The sequence below is a fragment of the Lithobates pipiens genome, unplaced genomic scaffold, assembly GCF_037356315.1.
Source record: "Lithobates pipiens isolate NorthernLeopardFrog02 unplaced genomic scaffold, aLitPip1_a1.2 Scaffold_1, whole genome shotgun sequence".
Lineage (NCBI taxonomy): Eukaryota > Metazoa > Chordata > Amphibia > Anura > Ranidae > Lithobates > Lithobates pipiens.
The window spans coordinates 212,071,696-212,090,533 of record NW_027507685.1 but is presented as its reverse complement, the minus strand read 5'-3'; the positions used below and the strand labels follow the sequence as shown (position 1 = coordinate 212,090,533).

General features: G+C 43.5%; 1 protein-coding gene across 1 annotated transcript in view; it reads right to left on the bottom strand.

Annotated features, from left to right (window-relative positions):
• Positions 1-7,804: 7,804 nt before the first annotated feature.
• The window catches only part of LOC143982789 (cytochrome P450 2G1-like), a 49,263-nt gene continuing 38,229 nt past the window's right edge, over positions 7,805-18,838 (bottom strand). The window contains exons 7-9 of the mRNA XM_077481806.1: positions 15,508-15,695; positions 8,769-8,910; positions 7,805-8,138 (exon numbers count right to left, since the gene is read on the bottom strand). Of these exons, the coding sequence (XP_077337932.1) occupies positions 7,951-8,138; positions 8,769-8,910; positions 15,508-15,695 (518 nt within the window). The 3' untranslated portion in view covers positions 7,805-7,950. The remainder of the gene's footprint in view (positions 8,139-8,768; positions 8,911-15,507; positions 15,696-18,838) is intronic.

Genomic DNA, 18,838 nt, shown 5'->3' with positions numbered 1-18,838 from the left:
AAACTGTTTTTCCTGGTGCCTCCATGGCACCATACATGTGATAGAGCTCCGCCTCAACTCCTCCTTGGCATAGCCCCCCCCCCCCCCCCTCCAACATTCTCCTTTTTTCCTCATACCTCTGAAACTGGTGAAGAGTCATCTGCTGGGTTCAGCCCCTCCCGTGCGGATTCCCTGTTCTTGGGCTGCTATTAGCGCTCATATGTGGATCTTTTGGGGTTTCGCAAAGTTTCCTCACAGGAATGCTGATTTTTCAAGAGTAAAATGAATGCTGGTGGATATGGCGGGAGGATCAGCTTCCTTTCTTCCTCAGTCAGGTCAGGTTTTTTTTTTTGGTCTTCTTTATGTTCTAGAGTAAAATCACAAAGTTTTGGCGAAGAGCTCTAAAATATAGGAATAGACAGAGAGCAGAAAAATGTGTCCCCTTTAAGACTTTTATTCCCGTTCCGCACATTTGCGGCTCAGGCGATCGTTTTTTTTTCTATTCCTGGCCAGAATTGTGGGTTAGCGGCCCATCCGCACCATTTTTTCCCCTCCCCTCTGCACTTAGAGTCCTCCCGTGGCCATGGGGTTTTGGTTCCAGCTCCCCGATCCTTGTACTGGTGGTGGGGAGGGGAGGAGGGAGTGCTGAGCAGCAGAGGGGGGTGGTGGCATCCTCTCAATGTGACATGTCATGTATCCGAGGCTCAGTGCGCATGCGAGGCCTGGACTAACATGGCTGAAGGCAATATCTACCAAAGCCTTCCCCGGCTGCGCAGGCGCGTTGGGCGGTGAGACCTCGGCCATCATCTTACTTCAGGGAAAACTGCTTAAATTCAATTGCTGTTAGGGGTTGGACTTTTCAATTAAGCTTCCCCCACCTCTTTTCCCTTTAAAATGTGGCTCCACTTTGGGCTCAGGGCTGCTCCGCATATGCAGTGTGTGCCCTGCAGTCCAAAACTCTTCAGCAAAATAGGTATGTAACATTCTTTACTTCCACTCCTAATGCAGTAGTTCTGTTGTTTTTTCTGCAATGGGTTCTATTCTTTCTCTTGCTTCGTCTTCCTGCAGCTGATCCTCCTGCCCATTTTCGCCATGAGCCATTCTTCACGAAGTCCTCTTATATCCAATAGTTACTCCACCATCTGTTTTTTGTCAGTATACAAAAGAAAAAAAAGAGTGTGCCACTTACAAACAAACCCTGTTTGTTTCAGCCCTGTTCCCGCAAATCGGTCCAGAAAGTCTTCAAGACGCTATGACAATGACGACAGTCCAGAGCAAGGATCACGCTCTTCACGTCATAAGTGTTCCAGGAGATATGGGTCTCGAAGATGTCGTCGCTCTCCTTCACCCCCATTTTGAGGGTCAAGCAAGAAGTGCTGGACATGTGGAGCTGTGCTATTCCCTGATAAATTGGTCTCTAAGGACTGTCTCATGGACTACGCAGCCAGTAGAGAACTAGAGAGTGGTCAATCTGCTTAAACAGAACATGAAAGATTCTTTCTCAGAACTGGCAGCCATAATTCCCACCCAAATTGGCTTCTCAGGCTGTTCAGGCACAAGACCTAGACCCCAGCAATCCGGGTCCTTCAATGAGCAGTAACCCACTACCTACATCAGGAATAGGGATGGGCTTTATGTTCGGGTCGAACATGAGTTTGACTCAAACATTGGCTGTTTGCCTGTTAGCCGAATAGCAAACAATTTGGGGTGTTTGCGGGCAATTCAAAAGCAGCGGAACACCCTTTAAAAGTCTATAGGAGAAATCAAAAGTACAAATTTTAAAGGCTTATATGCAAGTTATTGTCATAAAAAGTGTTTGGGGACCTCGGGTCCTGCCCCAGGGGACATGTATGAATGACATTTTTTTGGTAGCATTAATTTTAATAATTCTTAAAGTGAAACAATAAAAGTGTATTATTCCTTTAAACTTCATACCTGGGGGGTGTCTATAGTATGCCAGTAAAGGGGCGCATGTTTCCCGTGTTTAGAACAGTCTGACAGCAAAATGACACTTCTAAAAGGAAAAAAAAGTAATTTAAAACTACTCGTGGCTATAATGAATTGTCGGTCAGACAATACAAATAAGAGTTCATTAATAAAAACAGCATGGAATTTCCCCACAGAGGAGCCCCGTACCAAAATTTTAAAAGAAAAATGCGTGGGAGTCCCCCTAAATTCCATACCAGGCCCTTCAGGTCTGGTATGGAAATTAAGGAAAACCCAGCACCAATTTTTTTTTTTTAAATGGCGTGGAGGTCCCCCTCAAAATCCATACCAGACCCTTATCCAAGCACGCAAACTTACAGGCTGCAGCAAAAAAGGGGGGCGAGCGAGCACCCTCCTCCTGAACCATACCATGCCACATGCCCTCAACATTAGGAGGGTGCTTTGGGGTAGCCGCCCAAAGCACCTTGTCCCCATGTTGATGGGGAGAAGGGCCTCATCCCTCATCCCCAAAACCCTTGCCCAGTGGTTTTGGTGTCTGCGGGCGGAGGGCTTATCCCACCCCCTCCTGTGTGAATTGGTAGTGGGGTACAACTGTACCCTTGCCATTTCACAAAAAAGTGTCAAAAAGGTTAAAAAAGACAAGAGAAGGTTTTTGACAAGTCCTTAATTAATGTCTTCTTCTTTCCCCGCTTCTTCTTCCATCTTTTTTCTTCTGGTCTTACTTCGGTGTTCTTCTTCTTCCTCCATCTTCTTCTTCCCCCGCTTCTTCCTTTGCTTCTTCTCCGGTCTTTTCGTTCGGCATCTTCCTCTGACTTCTTCTCCGAAAGAAGAAAAAAAGCATGACAGGACCTCTTAAATATGAGATCGGGGTCAATGCAAAAAAAAAAAAATTGCCATTTAAAAAAAAAAATTAAAAAAAATGGCCCTTTAAGAGCTGTGGGCAGAAGTGACGTTTTGATGTCGCTACCACCCGGCAATTGTATGGAGATGGGTGGGGGCCATCTTCCCTCTCTCGTCTCCATACCCAGCTAGCTACAGGACATGATCGCTTTTTTTGGACAGTTATAATAGTTTTCTTTTTAGATTATTTACATAGTGCCATAGGTCTTAAAAAAACATGCAGTTTCCTCAGGAGACTGAATCGTTCTCCTGAAACTTGATCCTGATTGTATGCTGCGAGGAGTGGACTCATGTTGAGGTGTTAGATTTTCCTGTGAATACGAATGATCAAGCTGTATTCTACGCTCACTTGCAACTGTAAAATGATTATCTTCGGATTCCAGCCAACACTCACCGGTCTTGACTGATGAGGACGTTGATGCTTCCCCACTCATGTGCTCTAAGCTAGCCTTTTTGGAAATTATTTTATTTTTATGCCTCGGTCCAGTCTCTTTAGAATGTTATGTATGGCATAAGACACAAAACTCACTTAATTTTGAGACATAATCTCTGTATATGAGGATGTATATTTGAAGGCGAACCAGCAGGACCATATCTTCTTTAAGAGGTCTGACTTATTCCTGAGGGAGTGAGTGAGATCTTCCATGTAGTATGTGTGGTCTACTGCTAACAGCCATTGGCGTAATTTGGGTATGGTTGGTTATTTCCAGTAGAGTGGGATAAGTGCTTTTGCTGCATTAAGCAAACGTGGTGTTATTGATTTTTTTATATGTTCCTGCTGGTAAGCCTGTACAATGGAGCAATGTGACCCATGGGTCGTTGGGGATTTCAGAAGCTTGGATCTCCATTGCCCAGTGTAGGATAGTTAGCCAATAAGGGCGGATGAGTGGGCAGTGCCACCAAATGAGGGCGTGTTTCATAAAAAGAACAACAAAATCTTATTATGGCTGTAGCAGATGTGTACACATAGGAACTAAAGCATGGTTTGTCCATAGCGACATGTAAGGAACTTTCAGGTGGTTTATCTCTGCTATTTTGCACCCAGCACTCTGATTCCTTTTTCACAGGTTAAAGTGGACATGTGAGGATAGAAGTTCTGCTACTGCTGACTTGTTTTTAAAGGTGCAGGTTTCAAAGCTGCCATTCATATCCTGGCTTTACTATTTAGGTCTTGGGTCTTGGGCAACCATGTATCCATTGTGGCATGAAAATGTAAATGTTTTCCATGTGTTTTTCAGTTCAGTAAAAGAAAGTCATGATAAGGATGCCATCCATTACAAAGTTACATAGTAGGTGAGGTCGAAAAAAGTCCATCAAGTCCAACCTATGTGTGTGGTTATATGTCAGTATTACCTTGTATATCCCGTATGTTGCAGCCGTTAAGGTGCTTATCTAATCGTTTCTTGAAACTATCGATGCTCCCCGCTGAGACCACCTCCTGTGGAAGGGAATTCCACATCCTTGCCTCTCTTACAGTAAAGAACCCTCTACGTAGTTTAAGGTTAAACATATTTTCTTCTAATTTTAATGAGTGGCCATGAGTCTTGTTAAACTCCCTTCAGCAAAAAAGTTTTATCCCTATTGTGGGGTCACCAGTACAGTATTTGTAAATTGAAATCATATCCCCTCTCAAGCGTCTCTTCTCCAGAGAGAATAAGTTCAGTGCTCGCAACCTTTCCTCATAACTAATATCCTTCAGACCCTTTATTAACTTTATTGCCCTTCTCTGTACTCACTCCATTTCCAGTAAATCCTTCCTGAGGACTGGTGCCCAGAACTGGACAGCATACTCCAAGTGCGGCCGGACCAGAGTCTTGTAGAGCGGGAGAATTATTGTTTTATCTCTGGAATTAATCTCCTTTTTAATGCATGCCAATATTCTGTTTGCTTTGTTAGCAGCAGCTTGGCATTGCATGCCATTGCGGAGCCTATCATCTACTAGGCCCCCCCAGGTCCTTTTCCATCCTAGATTCCCCAGAGGCTCTCCCCCCAGTGTATAGATTGCATTCATATTTTTGTCACCCAAATGCATTATTTTACATTTTTCTACATTGAACATCATTTGCCATGTAGTTGCCCACCCTCATGAATTTATTCAGATCTTTTTGCAAGGTTTCCACATCCTGTGGAGAAGTTATTGCCCTGCTCAGCTTAGTATCATCCACAGATACAGAGATTGAACTGTTTACTCATCCTCCAGTTTGTTTATGAACAAATTAAACAGGATTGGTCCCAGCACAGAACCCTGGAGGACCCCACTATCCACCCCTGACCATTCCGAGTACTCCCCATCACCATCCTCTGAGCTCGCCCTTGTAGCCAGTTTTTAATCCATGTACCCACTCTATGGTCTATGCAAGCGGACCTTATTTTGTACAGTAAACGTTTATGGGGAACTGTGTCAAATGCTTTTGCAAAATCCAGATACACCACGTCTACGGGCCTTCTATTATCTAGATGGCAACTCACCTCCTCATAGAAGGTTAATAGATTGGTTTGGCAAGAACGATTCTTCATGAATCCATGCTGATTACTGCTAATGATACAGTTCTCATTACTAAAATCTTGTATATAGTCCCTTATCATCCCCTCCAAGAGTTTACATACTATTGCTTTTAGGCTAACTGGTCTGTAATTCTCAGGGATGTATTTTGGGCCCTTTTTAAATATTGGTACTACATTGGCTTTTCTCCAATCAGCTGTTACTATTGCAGTCAGTAGACTGCCAGTAAAAACTAGGAACACTGGTCTGGCAATTACTTGACTGAGTTCCCTAAGTACTCACGGGTGCAAGCCATCTGGTACCGGTGATTTATTAATGTTAAGGTTCCCAAGTCAAATTTTAATTCTGTTTTCTGTTAACCATGGAGTTGCTTTTTGTAATGTGTCATAAGGATAAACACTGCAGTTTTGGTTACTGAAGCCCCCCGATTGCCTTGTGAAAACTGAGGAGAAGGATAAATTCAATACCTTTGCCATCTCCCCATCCTTTGTAACCAGATGTCCTCCTTTATTCTTGATGGGGCCAATATGGTCTGTCCTCCCTTTTTTACTGTTTACATACTTTTCTTGGGATTTTGCTCTCCTCCACTATGTGTCTTTCATGTTCTATCTTAGCTGTCCTTATTGCACCCTTACATTTCTTGTTGCATTCTTTATAAAGTCTGAATACTGATGATGATCCCGCAACCTTGTATTTTTTGAAGACCTTCTCCTGCTTTTATATGCATTTTTACATTGGAGTTAAGCTATCCAGGACTTTTGTTCGCTCTTTTAAATGTATTACCCAATGGGATGCATTGGCTAATGTCCTTATTTAATATGCTCTTAAAGCAAACCCATTTCTCCTCCGTGTTCTTTGTTCTTTAGATTTTATCCCAATTTATGCCTTCTAGCAAGGTTCATAGTTTAGGGAAGTAGGCTCTTTTGAAATTTGGTGTCTTTGTATTCTCCTTTTGTTTCCTATTTGTGTGATTTATACTGAAGCCAATTGACCTGTGATCACTGTTACCTAAATTGCTATTTCCACATCCGTGATCAGGTCTGTATTGTTGGTAATCAGTAGATCCAGTAACGCTTTATTTCTAGTTGGTGTGTCTACCATCTGACCCATACAATTGTCCTGCAAGACATTTAGGAACTGGCGAGCCTTTGACCTTGCACTTTTTAAAAAATAAGTCAGAAAAGACAATTGTCATATGTTCATCTTCACAGGATCATTTCAAAGGGCAACTTTACATCAATGAAGTTGATATTTAAATATACCACTACCCCCCCTCAGTGTAGCTCACATGTGTCACATTACTTGTAACAAAGCGCGGAGCGTCATGCTGACGTCATCCCGGAAGTGCAAGTGCTGTTTATCTGGCCAGCGAGGATTTGCTTTAAAGTGCTTCCATTTTAATCAAATTTAAGTGTCATTTGAATTATATAATAAACGTGCCCATAAGGTTTTACACTATCGGAGCATTCTTTCTATATATTCACACAAGATATGTTTATGGGGCAAGAACCAGCCATAATCATCTGCCAGTTGGGGAACCGGAGGATTTGCCCTATGGTGATCCAGGGCCCGATTGAAAGCTCTGCTGTCTTATCTTCAATTAGGGGGTCACATTTAGTTGGTAAGCAAGCACTTTCCCCGTAAAGGTGGTGGCTTTACGACTGAACATTCCTCTTATTGGTGATGGAGGCTTATCACATGTTTAAGAACATTTGAACACAGAAAATTAGTCTTTTCTTTTTGCACATTGGACTAACCTTTTTCTTTTGTATTTGTTTTTTCACTGGAAGGCATTTTTTCTGTTTAATTTACATACTGTATGTATTATATCACTTGTCATCTTTATATACGTGTGACTCTTTTTGATCTAGTAAAGTGTAGCTCACATACTAAAACACCTTCATTACTGTTTTTGATTTCTTCACTGTAGGGCCCTACCTAAGCGCTGCACAACCCTTATAAGAAAACACATCCGGGCCAGTCCATGTGTATAATGCACAATCACCTTTTGTCTTATTCATTCCTATAACTGGTCCATAATCATGGTGCCCCCAACCATTAAGAAGAGTATGAAGCAGCCAGAAGAATGAAAGGGGCCAAGTAGGCACATGACCTTGTCAGGGTACTTCTCTTACAATGGCTGTGCAGTGAAGGAGAAGGTTGCACACTGAAGTACTCAGGAGTTGGGCTGAAGATAATATGTGAGTGAGCAGGGAGGGGAGGGGATACATTTAAAGGACAAATTCAATAAAAATTGAAGATGTCCCTTAAGTTGTCAACAGAATAGATATTAGCACATGCCATTTACACACAACAAGCTGTCAAATTACATTTTGACTTTGGTACGTTACTTCCCACTTGGTCTGTCCCATTCAATTTTATATGATCTATTGGACAAAAAGTGGTAGAGCTCCCAGTCCTCTGCAATTATTTACAGGACGCCTTGATGAAGACACTTTATTTACAGTTGGACGCCTTGGTGAAGGTACTTTATCCCATGTATATGTCACAAGTGGCCCCCAATAATTAGTAACCTCTTAATTATAATATTTCATGAGTAGCTTCATATAACCTTATAGTCCACATACAATATACTGTATAGACTCCATCCGGCATACCCTTCAGGGCTCACGTGGAATGAATGACAGTTCGTAGTGGGGGGGAGTGTTTAAGAATCCAGTCATCTGTGGAGCAATGTCGGACTCGGTGAATTCAGTCTGGGAAGTCAGTGTGAACTTCTGCAGAATGGTAGTGAGGAAGATAAAAAGTTCCATTCGGGCTAAGCTCTCCCCTAGGCAGATGCGTTTACCTGTAAGAAGTATATGAACTTGATGAATAAATGTATTTTTATACAAAGCAAGCTACGTACAAGCTACATACAACCTTATTCTGCTTGCGTATATTTTGCCACCCCAGGTTCCTCCTTTTCATTCTAATCTAATTCAATTTCAGTTTTCATTACATACATTTTCATTACTGGGTGTCTGTGCTTCTCTATGCAATGCAAGCAGATCATGGCAGGTGGGAAGGGTCATAGCATCCCAAGAACATCACAGCCCCTGGCTATATTGATGCAAGCAGTGGGCTGGTTCTTTGAAGGAAGTATGCAAATATCAAAATGCCTTGATTCGTGGATGTCATTCTGGGGGAGTGGTCATTTATTGCAGGCTGCAATAGCATAAAATCTGCCCTAGGTAATGCACACAATACTTACCCTTGGCGATTTCAAGAACTTAAATCCAAGGAGTGAAAGGGGCGGGACAGGGACAGTCAGCTAGAAGATGATGGATGTCCTCGAGCCAGGAAATGAGGCGGGCTCTATCTGACTTGCTGCAACTTCTAATACACTCTGCGAGAAGCTCACAGTGGGCAGAAAAATCATAATAAGCGATGACTTGTAATTTCATTTTCAGATCCTGCCACTTATCAAAAGATATACCTGCAGAGAATGGCATCAAAGCATCGTTCTTTCTGAACTTGCCACTGTCATCCAAGAAGTGGTTGGGATTGAACTTATATGGAGTGGTGTACTGTGTAGGATCATGATGGACAGTGCAGAGCAGCGGATAGATTTCTGTACCCTAAGAAGACAAAAAAATTAAATTAACCTTTCATAGAGAAAATACAATTCTCGCGCAAATACAACACTTCGCACAAACTTTACCACAACCACTAGGAAAGAGACAATTGAGACCCTTAGAGAAATTATTGGAGTCCCCCCAAAGTTTAAAGAGAAGGATATCAAAAATATATAAAATATTGATGTGGGAGGCAGACCATGAATACCCAATTTTTCTAGAAAAATGGGGAAGGGAGCTAGGCCCTTAGGCAGTGATGAACACAGGAACAAGATAATATGGCTTTCCCATTCAGTAGCAAAGGACATACAAACATCAGAAATGTCTTAGCCCTTGTACACACGGTCAGAGATTCCAAAGGAATGTGTCTGATCGGACCGTTTTGTTGGATATTCCGACTGTTTGTGGTCTCCATCGGACTGTTTCCGTCGGAGTATCCAACGGACCAAGTTTTCCAACTTGTTGATAAAATCTTCAGACAACATGCTCCGATCGGACATACTCCGATCATGTGTAGAGAATTCCGATCAAAGTGCCACGCATGCTCAGATCAAATTCCTACACCAAAGCTATTGGCTACTAGCGTGAACGTAGTCCCGTCGTAACGAAATAACGCAATCACGTCGGATTTTCCGACAACTTTGTCTGACCGTGTGTATGCAACAGTTTCAGACAAAATCCGACGGATTTGGTTGTCGGAATCTCTGACCGTGTGTACAAGGGCTTATAAGCTGCTAGCTAGGTGGTATGTAACGCCACAGAGAGCGCATGACCTCTGACTATGAAAGAGTGGATAGGAAGGGTAGAGCGGACAAGAAGCATAGAGGAGTCTATACATACGACACAAGATACATGGGTGAAATACCAAAGGATATGGGGTCAATGGCTGGCATTCAGGAAAAACTAGAGATACCTGTGGTTGATGGCGAGATAATGGCTGACAGAGAGGGAAGCGGGAGAGTGGGTGGGGGAGATGAGTGGGTAATTCTTTCCTTTTTTTTTTTTTTTTTTTTTTGGTGCGGGGGCAGGGGTGGGGGGAGGGGAGGGAAAATCTGCAATAAACGAATTGTTATGTACGCCGGGAAAAGGCTTAGTGCTTAAAATGAAATGTATGTAAAACTGTATAAAATATGAAAATAAAGAATATAAAAAAAATACAATTCTTAATTAAAAACTAAATATTTATTATAATAAAATCCTTTAAAATCCTTCTTTTTCTACCATGTGCATGCATTGCCAATGCTAGCAAGTAGGGATGAGCTCAGGCGTGTTCGCATGGACCATGTGCAGAGCCCGCCAGGAAGTCGGTGCAGCGCTGCGCTAATCACAGGCAGTGAGACATTGCCCGATCTCTGCAGCCGCACATCGGGCAATGTCTCACTGCCTGTGATTAGCACAGCGCTGCACCGACCTCCTGGCGGACTCTGCACGGGGTCCATGCGAACACGCCTGGGCTCATCCCTACTAGCAAGTAGTCAATAGTGCATGGCGGAATTTGTATGCATTGATCCAAGAAACATAAGTGTATCACAAACAGGCAGAAGCTCTATGCTTTCCCTCCTCATCAGGAGCTATTCCCTGCCACTAGTTCTATCCCTACCAGGCGTGGTACCTCTACCTACTCCACCCACTCACAAAATGCATGCCAAGCCTGGGAGCCAGGTCCATAAATAGGAAAAAAAAATTGATAAAAACACAGAGGTCAACACACCCAACTCAGGGCTGAAATCAAAAGCACTGCTTAACGTGGATCAAGAACGCCGTCTCACACTTTAGGGTGGGGTCACTCAACAACGAATCCAATATACACAAAAGGAAAATCTGAGAGTCAAAAGGAGACCACCCAGCCAAAAGTGAAAAAATGAGAACCAACTGCGGTGTTTACAAAAAAGATTTTATTTATATAACAAGTTTAAATACTATTAAATGTTACAGATTGTCAAACAAGTGACCAACAACCCTCAAAACTGCCAATTTAGTGAACTGAAATCCCTGATTGGCTGAAGCAATGAAAGCTTTGCCCAATCGGGAACAGAGCACTGTCAGAGCCATCATTGGAAGCTGTCATGATGACTGTATCCAATCATGGCTCATTATTCCTAATCCCACCCCCACTATAAAAGTCTTTTTTCTATAGCAGCCATTTGTAGTTTGATAGCACCATGGAGAGTGATAGAACGGGGCTTTGTCTAGTACTATTAGACAGTTAGTTCGCTATAGCGTGCTATTCTGATTATATTCTATTCTGCTTCTATTGTCAGAAGCATATTAGTTTAGTACGCATCTAGGGATAGTTCACTGTGAGTGTAGTGCGAGCACCATTTATCTTTACATCAGTGTTCCAGTAAGGGATAGTTCAGTGAGTGTAGCGCGACCATTCATCTTTACATTAGTGCCAATGTAGGGATCGTTCAGTCATTGTGAGTGTAGTAGCACCACCATTCATCTTTACATTAGTGTCAATGTAGGGATAGCTCAGTCAGTGTGAATGTAGTGACCATTTAACACAGTTTTTTTCTGTGCGTTACTGCAAGTTTAACACCATATAGTTATGTGCGTTACTGCAAGTTTAATGCAGTATATTTAATTGGATTACTGCAAATTTAATGCCATATAGTTCTGTGCATTACTGCAAGTTTCATGCCGTTGTTTCATTGCGTTACTGCCAGTTTAACGTCATATAGTTCTGTGCATTACTGAAGGTTTAACGCTGTATATTTCATTTTGTTACTGCAAGTTTAATGCCATATAGTTCTGTGCGTTACTTCAAGTTTAACGCCATATATTTCATCACGTTACTGCAAGTTTAACGTCATATAGTTCTGTGCGTTACTGCAAGTTTAATGCTGTATAGTTCTGTGGGTTACTGCAATATTATAGTGTATCCGTGGAATGTGTCTGTGTCGTGAATACTCAAATTAAAGTGTACCAAACACCACTTTCAATTGATTAAAGTGCATCCACTTACACATTTACACATCTTTAATACATTTTGTTAATAAGCAACCCTCATTCCCCCCATCATGTCTGGGAGGACAGCAAGGAGAGGCAGACATTCCCATGCACCGCAAAGGGCCAGCAGCGTATGTGTCAACAGTCAAAGGTGGATGTGGTCAGTACTCAGGCAGGGCATCATTTCCTCTGTTTAGTGATGTTGCCCTTGCTATACAGCCACATGCAGAGGAAGTAGTGGACTGGCTTACTAAACTGTTCTCATCCTCCTCATCCTCCGTCATCCAAGCAGGAGCTAGTGTGCAGTCCTCTGCAGCTGCCAGAATGGCAAAATCTGCCTCCTTGTCCAAAATTATTCCTGCCATAGCTACAGCATCAGGCATGGAGGAGTCAGCGGAGTTATTTAAACATAGCATCAGCCACTTGCTCCTTGACATTGCACAGCCATTACTCGATTTAGATGTTGGTTCTGGCTCTGCGATTGAGGAAGGCAGGAACATGAGCCTACAAAAAGGGGATAAAATTGGTACACAAATTGGCAGTCATGTTCCCCCAACCGCAGCATATTGTCAAGTTGTCTCCAGTGGTAATGAGGATGAAGGAGATGATGATGATGAGGAGGTCACTGACTCGACTAGGGTGCCGGATAGAGCAGAGGAGGAAAGTTAGGGTGAGGCACAACCTCAACGAGGCAGCCATCATGGAAGAGTAGAGAGCAGCCATCCTATTCCATCACATTGTGGAGCTGTTATCCCTCGGCCCACTTCCCACAGCTCAGCTGTCTGGGCCCTTTTTAGGACATGTGCAGCCGATCGCATTGTTGCTATTTGCAAAATTTGGCCCAAGCGTATCAATCGTTACAAAAACACCAACCATTTGGGTGCCACGTGCTTGACACGCCATTTAACCTCCCACCACTCAGTCCATTGGCAAAAGCACCAAAATACCACACAAATGGGGCACAAATCTCTCCCTCCTCCTTACTCACCTTAGTCTGTCCCTGATACACCTCATGACCTCGCAGCTGCCCCCACTGATAGGGATGATGGTACAGCGCAGGGTGCCCCAGGTCCCTGCAGCACACCACCAGCTGTAGACTATAACTGGCAAATTTCTCTGCCAAATCCTTTGAGAGGTGTGCCCAGAAGGTGGCTGGGAAGAACAAATAGTCTGATGCCTGGAACAGCCCTGTTTCTGTCCTGCTGGAGAGGTCCCCAGTCTCAGGTGTTGCTGCCCTTTTGAGGCAGTTCTGTTGGGGTCTGCTGATGTTTACGGAAGTGACAAGTAGTACAGAGGGACCTATTTCTAATTTCTTCTGGATCTAAAAATTTTATCTGAAGGTCCTGCTGAAGAAGTACTTGGTGGGAGCTGGGAGGTGTGCAGCTGCCATAAGAAATTGTGAGTACTGATCCAATCTTATTAATCCAGTCACTGTGTGGTGTTCTACCTAGGGGATCCGTGGTAGTTCTTTCTCTGAGACTGTTACTACAAGGTCTCTGTTCTGGCCTTCCACTGGGTTACTGGTTTAAAGACTGCTAAAAGAAGTTTTGACCAGTGAAGTGTGTCTTCCTGTTGCAAATCAGCATTTTTGGAGTATCCCATAGCACACCAACTCCTCCAACTCATGTTACAAGTTCTATAAGCAATACATCTTAAAAGAGACATCCCTTAGACTTTAATGGAGCCAGGATGAATGGACTGTTACCTGTGTGATTGGTAACCTTTGCACTGTTTTGGGAAACAACTGGTTAAATCAGCGGCTCCTACCTGCGTAGTGCTACATAGGATAAATGTGATAACACCCACATACAACCCAGTGAAGAATAACCAAGTTACATTATTAGGAGTGCAGTGTCCATGCTGTGTGCTAGTGAATGGGCTATTCACCCTCTGATGGATACTCAATATTTACATGGTGGCTCTGTAACCAACAATACATCCTTAAATATATGTTTTAAATGCAAGCAGTGTAGGTACCAGATTCTGACCTGGTATCAGCCTCCTGCAGCTTACTGAACAGCAAAGCTTAGGTAAGGGTAGAAAAAAAAAAGCACAAGCAGCCAATCAGGTGTGTTGCCGTGCAAGGAGCATGCTGATGGAAGAAGAGAGCAAAGTGACATAGGCATTAGCTCATCAATGTGCTGCTTCTCCTCTTACTGTCCAAACCATGGTGTAGGCAGGGAGGAGACCTGTAAGTGAAAGTGAAACTGTAGAACATAACATCAGGTATGTTTCCCTGCCAGGCAAAACTGTTCTGTGAGGCAAAGCGGTATACATCTCTGGACTGGATGGACAGAAGTAGACATCCTTTTGGCAGGTAAAACAGCTCCCAGATCTGTATTTCATCTGTGCATAAAGAAGTTTGGATGGCTAGAGCTACGCTTTAAAGTGGTTGTAAACCCTTACAAACCACTTTGACCTACAGGTAAGCCTAGATTAAGGCTTACCTGTAGGTCCAAGAAATATCTCCTAAACCTATACGGTTTATGTGATATTTACCTGAAGACAGCCACCGCACATGCGCCGTAGACAGCGGCGCGCACGCGCACTGGGTAAGCCGCAGATCTCGGGCGATATGCCGCGAGTGTCGGCTCCCGTGCGCATGCGCGGGAGTGACATCATCGCTGCTCCAGCAAATCACAGCTCCGGAGCAGCGAGACCCTCAAGAAGATGGACGCTCGGAACTAGAGGAGACAGCGGTGACTTCGCTGGCTCCTGTGTCAGGTAAGTGATCCTGTCAGCTGTATACTTCCCATCCAAGGCTGACAGCAGTCACTCACTGCAATCCATCTATGACTGAGCAGCATTGTCACTCTGGTACCGGAAATGTGATGTGACTATAGAACACATCCACCTCTCCTCATCTCCATAACATAGGAGGAGTGTGTTCTGTAGTTCATAGCTAGTAAGGCTGATAACATTGTTTGAGATTTTGGTTCAATGCACAGTAAGCTAAAAAGACACTGGGTTTCTATAAAGATCGCTAGGTATTTTTTTGTACTTGTAGGAAATATACCTAGTCTGAAAAAAGAAAACAGATAGTACTGATAGGCTGCAACATACTAAATTATTGTTCTTGTGTTTGTTTAACTTTAAAGCAACCCTGAGCTTTAAAGTTAGAGCCCCCTATCAAAACTATTGACTGAATCAGAGTATTGATAGTGACACTTGCCTGTGGGTTTTTTCCAGAGTCTATGCAAATATTGACGGAATCTTTTTCTTTTGGCTCCGTGGTCTATTTTTGTCCAATGTCCTTGGCTCACCATTGGCCATGGAGGCCAGCTGGCACACATGGCTGCCGACACAGTGCTGAGAAACCAGGAAGACACATCGACAGAGTTACCAGTTGCTGTTTGTTTAATAAAGTGCCACCATTTTCGAGGTAACGATCAACTGTAAAACATGACATGGGGCACTTGGTGGTACCTGCACTAGCCTCCCGACACTGATTTTGATAGTGATTACAGCCCATAGGTACACTTAAATAAAATAATATAGTGTGAACAATAGTTATGTTCTGTTAACAACCGCGATTAGTCAGTCAATTTATATGCAGTCCATTTAAGAAGACCAATAAAATATCTTTTTTGATTGGTGATGATGGTGGAGGTCACACAAGGCAAGTAAAAAATGAATAAGATTTCCTACCTTGGGGATCACATATCCTCTAAATTCTGTGTCTTTGGTCATCATGCGAGGAACATTTAGGGGTACCACATCACAGAATCTCTGCACCTCACTCAAAACAGCCTGCGTAAATGGCATGTGTAACCGGTCATCGAATTTTGGGACCCGTCCTTGTCCGATCACTTGGTCAATCTCATCATGGAGTTTGGCTATACAAATACAATATCCGCAAAATCGTATTTCAGACAAATGCAGTTTTAAATGCCAATTCAATAGTATAGAATGGATTTAAGTGTGCAATGTAACAGGACCATACATAATGTAATTCAACCTCTTCCATGCTAGTTCTGGCAATTCCACAAGACTCCTGTGGTTCTATAGCATGGAGCCCACCAAGGTTGGCCCACAGACATTACACTTCCGAAACACCCTGCGCTCAACCCTGCCTTGCCTGACTAGAACCTAGGACCCCATTCAGCCTACTCTGCATGCCAGCCTTAGTCCAAGTCCTTTCCATGGGCACAACCCTTGACGAAGAGGCTTTTTTTAAGACGGTCATATGTACAAACAGCCATACAGGACAATGTGAGCACCACACTTGAATGAGTTACAAAGTCCCAAATAACACATTGGGAGAGGTCTTACATCTTGAAACACCTCTCCTAATGTGTTATTTGGGACGTTGTAACTCATTCAAGTGTGGTGCTCACATTGGGTTACTCGATGTCCCAACGTGTCCTTGTCAGCAATACCTCTCATATCAAAAGTCCTCAAGCTTCCCCTCTAAGGGGAAGTTAAAGTAAAATAGTCCTTTTTTACATCCTGATTCTAAATGGCTTCAAACAATCTTTTTTGCAGACCAAAGGCCCAATGACTGACTCCTTATACCCCAGCCCTACAGAACCTATTGACTAACAGGGTATGGTTACTACACAACCTGGAGCAGGATGCCAACTTAGAGGGCTTTGCTACAATTACGGCCCAAATAATGTTCTCTGCACCCAAACTTGACCTGGTTTCAGCCCCTTGCACCCCACTATACTGCACAACTCAAGCCCCATACAAACTATCAGATTTTTTGCCGATTTTTGCCTTCGGAATTACCAAAACCATGTAGAGCAAGGACCTGCCTGATTGCATGCAAATTGAAACTCCTAAGGTTTGACCTCATATTATATGGTTTTGGTAAATCTGAAGGAAAAAATCAACAGAAAATCTGATAGCGTGTATGGGGCTTAAGAATAGAAATGGGAGGAACAGCATAAGGAAACAGTTAGTTGTGCTGCAGTGCTCATATACTAAAAAGGAAAATGCTAGTAGAAAGTAAGGGCAGTGTGAAAAAGAGATGATATTATCAGTCAACTGTTTCTCCTTTTACTGGGAGGACAAGACCTGCGAGTGTTACTTCAAGGTGAGTTAATCCACAGATGGATTACATACTGTATATGGGAGATGTTTTACTTCAAAGGATTGGTATTCTATCAGGTTTTGAGATATACACAGTCCTACCACACAGCACAGACCTGTCTGGAAGGGCAGAAGACCTGATTTTTCTCTGTAGCAATTAAGCAACACTTAAAGGTCTTGTCCCAACCCAGCATGTTACTGGACAGTAAAAAAAGAAACAACTATTGACATGTTCCTGCAACACAAAACACATTAACAAAATACAAGGCGTTCATTCAATGGCCACAGTGATGAGCATGCAACCATCTGTGGTGTTAGTTACCAGGCAGAAGGCAAGCTGCTTGACACAGGACCCAGAAGAGTGCTGTTATTACTGTAGTAGAAACACCTTGTAGGCAGTGTAAACTATGTCTTGTTATTGTACTGCATTGAGCATGCATTAGTGAGCTTTGTTTACAGGCTGTCCGGGGGGTTAGGAAAGTGTTAAAGTGGTTGTATACCCTTATTTTTAATATTTACCTACAGGTAAGCCTATAATAAGGCTTACCTGTAGGTAAAATTAATATCTTATAAACCTGTACGGTTTAGGAGATATTCACTTTGCATGCAGCTGCTGAGGTCAGCGGCGCCTGCGCTGTGAATGCCCGGCTGAAGGTCCAGTGGACGCTGCCAGACCTTGCTAGGAAGAAGACTCCTACACACATGCATCATCGCGGCTGTGGCCACACACAGCACTGGAGCTGAGAACCCGGAAGAAACGGCCTTGGCGTGGACCGGGCTGCGATATGGGGACCTCGTTCTAAGGTAAGTATTTCATAATGAGTTAGAATGTGTTGCATACTTGCTCATTATGTCTTTGCCTTACAGGTTTTTTATTTTTTTTACATGTGTGGGTATACAATCACTTTAAGCCTGCTAACTGGTGTGGTGTTCATAACTCTGCCTCCTTGTGTAAAGCTATAAATACAAGGGGAGGCAGTCTCTCAAGGCTCTTCCCCTTCCTCCTGAGAACTGACAGGGAGCTGTGTTGCAAGATGTAGCTCCTCTGGGAACACGTGGCCACCCTTTTGGGTACCTGCTGACTTTTAATAAACACATACTCATCTGTTCCACGGTCCAGAAATGCAGCTGCCTGAACCATCGGCTCTCTCCCCGGCGACCAGCATTGCAAGTGTAGGCATTTGGCTGTGACAGCTTGCGGCTGCACCTCCTCAATGGCCAGGAAATCTTCTGGGACCTGTGACGTGGCTCAGAAGATTGCAGGGAGGGAGGAGGAGAGGAGAACTTACAGTATGCTTGAGCCACCTAGGTGACCCAAGCAAAAATGGGAGCAGGTACTTGTCAAAACTGAGTACACCTGCCCCCCCCCCCAAATAAATGACATGACAAAGGTGGCATGTGAGGGGGTAAGGAGTGCTTAAAGCGGAACTTCCAATTTTCAGTTGAACTCCTCTTTAAGCTGCCAGCTGGAGTGTGTACAGTGTGACTAGCAAAGATGACGCTTGCTCTGGTAGGGAGGGGGTGACTGAATGCAACCTCCTCTCTAGCAGCCAGTGACCTTATGTATCCAGCACTGGACCCATGTCACAGAGCCCCTTTCTATTTAGCCCTATGTCATGGGAGAAAGAAGTGTGAAGAGGATCCTTGAGAGTTGGCTTAATTCAGATAGCAGTTCACTGGGAGTGAGGTGACATCAAAGATGCTGCACCATGGAAGGAAGCCTGTGTACAGTTAGTCAAGTGTAACGTTGCTGTGAAGTGAATGAGACACGAAGAGGTAATTGTGTCATGACATACTCGCTCCTATGTTGGAGTGCCATCTTAATGCATATTTCTCATGAATGCAGCCTCTGTCTGCTTAGTTGGGTATTAGCGAGCAAAGTTTTCAGAGTTCCCCTTTGGGGCTCCTTAAGCCCAAGCCACAACCTTAGGTATGAGATGTACTA